The 7,120-nt window shown below is 30.7% G+C and overlaps 2 protein-coding genes across 2 annotated transcripts; both read right to left on the reverse strand.

The window, feature by feature from the left end:
* Nucleotides 1-1,389: 1,389 nt before the first annotated feature.
* Nucleotides 1,390-3,073, reverse strand: LOC148232649 (ionotropic receptor 84a-like). The gene is made up of 4 exons (XM_088190659.1): nt 2,708-3,073; nt 2,316-2,641; nt 2,036-2,274; nt 1,390-1,967 (listed from the first exon to the last, which is right to left on the reverse strand). Exons 1-4 carry the CDS (start codon nt 2,984-2,986, stop codon nt 1,456-1,458), a joined length of 1,356 nt encoding a protein of 451 aa, XP_088046785.1. The 5' UTR covers nt 2,987-3,073; the 3' UTR covers nt 1,390-1,455.
* Nucleotides 3,074-4,263: 1,190 nt separating this feature from the next.
* Nucleotides 4,264-5,414, reverse strand: LOC148232650 (uncharacterized). Its single transcript, XM_088189761.1, has 3 exons — nt 5,303-5,414; nt 5,046-5,237; nt 4,264-4,481 (listed from the first exon to the last, which is right to left on the reverse strand). Exons 1-3 carry the CDS (start codon nt 5,367-5,369, stop codon nt 4,324-4,326), a joined length of 417 nt encoding a protein of 138 aa, XP_088045887.1. The 5' UTR covers nt 5,370-5,414; the 3' UTR covers nt 4,264-4,323.
* Between the last annotated feature and the right edge of the window lie 1,706 nt (nt 5,415-7,120).

Raw genomic sequence — 7,120 nt, forward strand, 5'->3', positions numbered from 1 at the left:
GTCAACTTTTTTTAAGCCATTCGTTTTAGGCTTTAAAATAAATATTAAGATTTCTACTGAAAATTATTTAAAAAAAATAGTTGTGTTGCTCTCGAAATTTGCACACATTTGCAAGTTTTGAGAACTAGTATATGTAGATGTAATATGATCAATTCTCAAAAAATATTTTGTGTAGAAAATAATTCATTTTTTAATATCGAAATTTCATAATCGTTTTTAGTCAAGTAATGTAATTGTTCGATTAGAAACGAGAGTGCATACTGCTGAACCCGTTGATCAACAGAAAGCTAACCTAACTGACGAACCATGTACGTAAAAATATTAATATCTTATTAGGTATACGAATAATATATTGCATATATTTTTAATTTTAATTTTATTTATTGAATTCTACAAATTCTATAAATAAATACGGTGTGATTTTAACAATTATATTTATTATACTGAATTTAAAATTATTCAATAAAACAACCCTCAAGAAGTGAATTTTGGAACAAAAATAACTGATTTTACTACTGAAAATCATATAACTATTCATTGTCTTTATTTTGTGATTAATTTAAATATATACGAATACCGAAATAACGAAATTCCCAGTAAAACGAATCTTCAATTTGTCCCCGAAAAACTTTCATACAAAATGTTTTCATTGTAACGAAGACTGATCTCAGTATAACGAAATATTTTAATCCGAATTTAAGAATGACGTTACAACTTGACATTATATTTCTCCGAATTCAGTTCGTCCTTGACTTAGCGTGTGATGGATGTGTTCACAAGCGACATTCAAGGTGTTTCGCCGATTCTCAAACTTTTTTATAAAACATTTTTTTAACATATTTTATTATGTTCATTACAGTAGCCTTAAAAATGGACAAAAAACGATCTGTCAATCTTGTTTGAGGTTATTTTGATGCTGTAGTAATACGGTAATTAAAAATATATCATCTTTCTTACGTTCAATGTAACGAATTTTCAGTATAACGAAAATTTTTCTTCAGTCCTGTTAGCTTCGCTATACTGAGATTTCACTGTATATTCAATATAGCAATGCTATGTAACATATAACTAATATTTTCACTAGGTGTGACAACTATTTAGGTTCTAGTATCTATTTTATCTCTATCTGAATAATATATTAAAATATCTATAAATTAGACCAGTCACTACATATAATACTTATTTCATAAAGAACGTATTCACTAACACCTTTTCTTTATTTTTATAGCTGTAATGCTCCATCAAACATAATACAACGGAGATCACCATTCCGGAACCCAATATTAAAAAAGCAGTAGACACCTGTAAAAATCCTACTTTAAACTCATTCTGGGTCAGCTCCGTCACGCATTTAGGTCTTTCCGTTTGCCATCTCTGATTCTCCCTTTTAGTTATACCTCCCGCGTATAACTTTCGGTACCTTAAAAATAAAAGCATTTTAAATTTCAATTGCATTTATATATAAAATATGAAATGTTCATACCCTCTACTGAAGAATTCTCTATATGGAGAATTTTTCTTCACAGCACCATACACACGGAAAGACGGAGCCAATTGAATCTCGCTAAGATCGCATATCTCTCTCATTGTGAACGTATCTTGTATGAATACGTAGCCATTATCAACATCCATATAAAATCCTGTGCCTCCTTTTTGAATCAATTTCACTCCGTCGGATACGGAAACAAAACCAGGGCCTGCACCTTTCATTATTTTTCTACGATATAAGTTTTGCACTACGTCACTCGTCGTCGTCGCAAAATATACTTTATGATAAATCAGATTTTCAGCTTTCAGATTCAAGTTGCTCCTTAAAAGATCTTCAGGCGTTTTAATTGTTTTCGGAGGCTCTTTGAGCAGTGAAGATACAACGCTCGCCGAATAGAATTGGTTCAACAACAATGAGAATAATAACACGCTGAATAGTGATATTCTTACTGAAACTCGATCGGACGGATCCTTATAACCTGTGCAAGTAAATTATGTATATAATTGAATTCATATTTTTTTATATAGATTGTTTTATATATAATACCTTGCTGTGATATGGCTCCGATAATGAACATCATAAGAGTGCTTAAAGATTTATCATCGTCGTTTGATTTGATAGTTATGGGTTTTTTTGACTGGCGTGAATATATTGCAATAGATAATGTAATAAAAGCAATTCCTAAACAAATCAGCATTGCGTACCAACTGTTTGGTTCTAACGGTTCAATCAGCATGCTTTGAACATTACCACTACCTTTCGGATGCCTGAACACAACTACTACTCTGTAAAAGGATAATATATGTAGTATTAAGTGCATTAAAACCTGTACAGTACTTCAATGTATATATGTATATACTTTTGTATTCTTAGTTCGGCGTATAAATCAGTGACTGGAATTCTATCTTCTTTAAGGTATATTGGACTGGCACATATATCCGATCTCCCGGTTAGCATAGATCCGATCATACCGTCAAAAGTGCCATTTTTGTAATACCCCCAAGTAGTACTTCGTTCATATTTAGTACTAAAGTTATACATCTTCTCCAATAAGCATAAGATTCCATAATGATCTTTAGTTAGTGAATCGTTTGTTTTGTCTTTTTCGTCTGAGAAGTATTTTCTGAGCAGTCCCGAGGGCCTGCCGACAATCTAAAAATGTTAATATGTATCATTTATGAAAAAATGATTTTAAATCTGATCAATTTTGTTACTAACAACGGCGTTTGCTATCAGTTGTCTTCCGTGAAAATCAATTTTTTTGTTTTTATTATGGTTTTGATGCCAGTTCCATCCTGTTTTGATTGACCATGTTCCAATCTGTGAAACTCCACATTCTAGACCGTTTCGAAGTTGATACAACTCAAATATGTTGTATCCGTTGTCAGTTTTTACTGCTAATGTAACATCCGAGTCTAAGTTGATATCAGATATGTTGCTTTTCCAATCTGATTCGCTTCGTGTTATCATTAGCCATTTGTATTTTGCACGGAACATGCTCAGAGATGATGCCTTAAGTGGAACAGATGTTTAATAAATCATATAAATCAGTTAATCAATCGATTACATATTTATAAAAATAATTCTATATATTATATATACGTAATACAGATGTATCTAAAAATTAAAAATTAAATTAGCTATATATTGAAAGTATATCTATTGGGTAGTTACCACCGCAGCAACATTCGTATCGATTTTAGTGATTTTAAATCATTTCTTTGTAAATTTAGAAATATGTTTGTGCTATTTTGATCCATGACCTTCTTCCATCTTTATGATTGCGAATTGTTAGCAAAAAGTTAGTTTTGGCAGGAGTTTATACCATTAATAGTTCTGCTAAGCTTCAAATAAATGCTAGTCTGAAGTTTTGCCTAGTCTAGTTAGAAACGCGTGGATTGGCATTGTCGTGGTGGAACATCGATAATTAGTTGTCACACAAAAACAAACCAGTATATGTACCTTACAGGAATTTTGTGGCAAATAAAAATGGATAATATTCTTCATGTACAGGTATGTGAGAAACATTTTTTGGATATTTCCTAATAAATTTTCGAATAAATCGATTAAATTAAAAAATAATGTAATGTAAAAAATAATCTAAAATTCTTACTAGGTCCAATACTTTTTTCGTCATATTGCAACTTGCGTCCATCACAATACCGAACGGTGTACTCATCTTCATCCAATTGTTCCTCAAAAATTGAGAACTATCAAACACACCTGCATTTAAACCATATTTAGATACAGTTTTCACAGTTTTAATCTTATCCTCGATACTATCACAACTGACGATAATTCCGCCGTTAATACTTTTATTTTTCAAAAAATCTTTAATGATCAATTCTTTTTCTGCCGATACAATTCCGATCGTTAACAGCATAGCAATTGTGTTAAACATTGCCATGATCACGAAGGAATGACGGAATTCTTAAATTTCTTTAACTTTGCCAACAAATCGCTTGTCATTTGGCGACATTATAACATGACAGGTGAAATTGCACATTGTGCTTATTTGAATAAAAGATTCTCGTTGCATTGAGTAGTGGAATTGGATTGCAATTTATGTAATGCACTTATTATATAACTATTTTTATCAATACTGTCAAGTTAATTTGATTATTTGATAATAAAAAATAATGGATTACCACAACCGATGGTGTATAGATTGTATAATTGCATTGATACCTGCAATTAATTAATTTTTACAGATCTTAGAAAGATAATATTGTAATAGTAATAATAAAATGATTGTGAGCGAATTAAAAAAACAATTTATCATATAATCGATTTATTACTATAATAAATTAAATAAATTTAGTAGTACAAGAGATTCACTTTCTTCCAAATATTCTATAAGGTAGAATATTCCTATTCATCGATCTAAATCCGTCTTCGCAGCAACAGGATGCTATCAAATCTGACTCTCTGCAGTTATTAGCATGCAAGTATCCACAATCGGCAAACTGGCATTCGTATGAGTTTCCTGTATCTGGAATCAGTTTATTTTTAGATTAGAACATTAGTTTGGCAAAAAATCTATCTGAAAGTATCATAATAATTTATGAAGTTTCATTAATCGCTTAATTTGGATTCGTATTTTCGTTATTATCTCTTGCTCTACAGTGTATGGAATAGTAGTGTGTTTTAAAAGTTTACCATATGATTTTAAATAAAGAGTTCCACAAAAAATGTCACAAAACTTTTTATGCACAGAACAAGATCGCATCCAAAAACTATAATGACGTTGTCGTTAAGTGAGCAATATAAATCGACGTTCAATTATGTATTGCTTTGCATAATATAAAAAAGTTCCGTGAATTAATTTAATTAGGAAGCGCCGCTCTATAGAATAATTTACGAAATCTCTTCTTAGAACCTAGATAAATAAAAATAGCGTCGTCGCGAATATTGCTCGGCACGAAGTCCGGTTGGGCAATAAATTTCCAAAATGAAGTTGAAAAAATCATGTTTTTATTTTTTTGTTGTTGAATCAAATGTGTTGTTACAGATGAAAATGAAGCTAATTGGGTCGAATAAAAGAAATAAAACTCACAGTATGGATCTCCACAGCAGCAAGCATCGTGAACTAACTTATGATCGCAATAACCGAAGACTGAAGAATCGCATATAGGACACCCTTGCGGTGGTATACCTCTATGAGAATACGCGTTTGATGCTCCGAAAGGATATCTGTTATGGAAAGGATGTCTGTAGTTGTCGAAAGGTGCGAAACTCATCGAGACTCCTAAAATATTATTATGAAATTAAATACATATTTTAATTAGGTGTCATAATAATTGTATAACTAACCATATGAAGCTTTGCCAACCAACGATACCACAAAAACAACTAAGAAAATTCTCAAAAACACAGCCATGATGATTCTCTGGATGCTTTCGAGATGATACTGTTATCCAACGCCTCCGAAGATGCCGTTTTGTTCGAGTTGAATCTGAAACAAGACGTTCTCTAACTCGTTTTCCAAGTTTAATGCGGTCGCTATTAAATATTCATATTTATTTTTAAAAAAGTAAAAATTTGCAACATTAAGCAATCATATCGATTATTATCATTATCTTGAATCTATAGATTACAGTTACCGTTCAATATTTGAGTATCGATTAACACGACTAAAGTTTGCAATTATATCTTTGCTAATCGTTAGACATAGATAATTCTGGGTACTTCAGGTGATAACACTTGATTTATTAGTTATTAACATGTAAAATTAAATTTATGGTACTATGATCAAATTGCGTTGTGTTATTTATGCAATTATTTAATATATAATCGGATTGATGCAGATGATGGAATTATTGATATTTTTCCTTTTAGAAAAATTTGGGTTAATAAAATATTATGTACTGTGATATTATAATTTGTGTACTTATTACATGTAATAAGTACACAAAAAATATAATATTATTTATATTAATTATTTTATGTCTATGTATTATAGAAAAAAATGATACAATTTTGTAAAAAACTACCACAATTTGTTCCAAAGCGATACGCTTTACGTTTTTTGCAACCTATGAATTACACAACCATTGAACGGTTAAGTGTTACGGTGAATGTTCTAAATTTGTTTGATTTATATTTTTTTCTTCAGAAATGTATTTATATATATATATATATATATATATATATATATATATATATATATATATATATATATATATATATATATATATATATATATATATATTTATTATATATATACAACATTGGCCATAATAATGGGGCACCCCTTTAAATGCTGTGTAACTCTTTACAAGTGCATAGTCTGACCGAAATATTTTAGCAGATAGTTTTTAATTGCTCACTCGATCTTAAAAAGGGATTGCAGGTTTAATTGTCCAGTCTCGCTTAAGTTCAGTTTATTTATCGTTTAATTTTTTTTTAAATTTAATTAATTATAAATATTATATAAACATTTAAAAAATGTCAAAAAAGCTAACATAGCGAATATAATTGTATTGCATTTGCATATTATTGACTGAATAGGTCAGAAATTAGTAAATGTGTTTCTTACAAATCAAAGCCAAAAACTGGAAGAAAACGAAAGACAGCTGCCCATGAAGATCGAATCGAAAAACGTCTTCAAAGCTGGCTGCTGACGTCTCTGCAAGCGGATGTCCACCCGCTTATTCGCGGGCGGTGAGAAGAAGGCTCAAGGATGTGGGACTCGGAGGTTGTAAAGCCCGACACAAACCGTAGCTTTCAGAAGTAAATAAAACACAAAGGTTAGAGTGGGGCCAAAAACACAGAGATTGGACATCTAAAGATTAGGCGAAGCCATTTGGTCTGATGAATCTAACTTTAAGGTAATTTTAGAGTAATAATAAAAACTTAATTTATTTTAAATATTTAAAACAATATTTTTTTTTTAAATAATCATACGTTTTTTTTCATTTTTTTAAGGTTTTTGCGACCACTGGTGGAATACACGTGCGTCGAAGAGTCGAAGAAGAATATCAAGCTGATTGCGTAGCACGTAAAGTCAAATATTATGGCGGAAGCGTTATGGTAAGGCGTTGGATGGCAACATCAGGGGTTGGAAACTTGTACACTTGCAAAGGTAGTATGAAAAGTTAAATTTATATTTCAATGTTGGTATTCACTTTA

Source organism: Plectrocnemia conspersa, unplaced genomic scaffold, assembly GCF_051122295.1.
Source record: "Plectrocnemia conspersa isolate PC_06_02 unplaced genomic scaffold, ASM5112229v1 ptg000008l, whole genome shotgun sequence".
In the NCBI taxonomy this organism is placed as follows: Eukaryota; Metazoa; Arthropoda; class Insecta; order Trichoptera; family Polycentropodidae; genus Plectrocnemia; species Plectrocnemia conspersa.

What these genes read in the sequence shown, in the direction of transcription:
- LOC148232650 (XM_088189761.1), bottom strand. Translation starts at nt 5,369, where the DNA reads ATGGCTGTGTTTTTGAGAATTTTCTTAGTTGTTTTTGTGGTATCGTTG. An exon ending in GGTTGGCAAAGCTTCATATG is followed by an intron (nt 5,238 to 5,302) that starts GTTAGTTATACA and finishes ATAATATTTTAG; the next exon opens with GAGTCTCGATGAGTTTCGCA. An exon ending in CTGCTGTGGAGATCCATACT is followed by an intron (nt 4,482 to 5,045) that starts GTGAGTTTTATT and finishes AACTGATTCCAG; the next exon opens with ATACAGGAAACTCATACGAA.
- LOC148232649 (XM_088190659.1), bottom strand. Translation starts at nt 2,986, where the DNA reads ATGTTCCGTGCAAAATACAAATGGCTAATGATAACACGAAGCGAATCA. An exon ending in AACTGATAGCAAACGCCGTT is followed by an intron (nt 2,642 to 2,707) that starts GTTAGTAACAAA and finishes TAACATTTTTAG; the next exon opens with ATTGTCGGCAGGCCCTCGGG. An exon ending in CGGAGCCATATCACAGCAAG is followed by an intron (nt 1,968 to 2,035) that starts GTATTATATATA and finishes TTACTTGCACAG; the next exon opens with GTTATAAGGATCCGTCCGAT.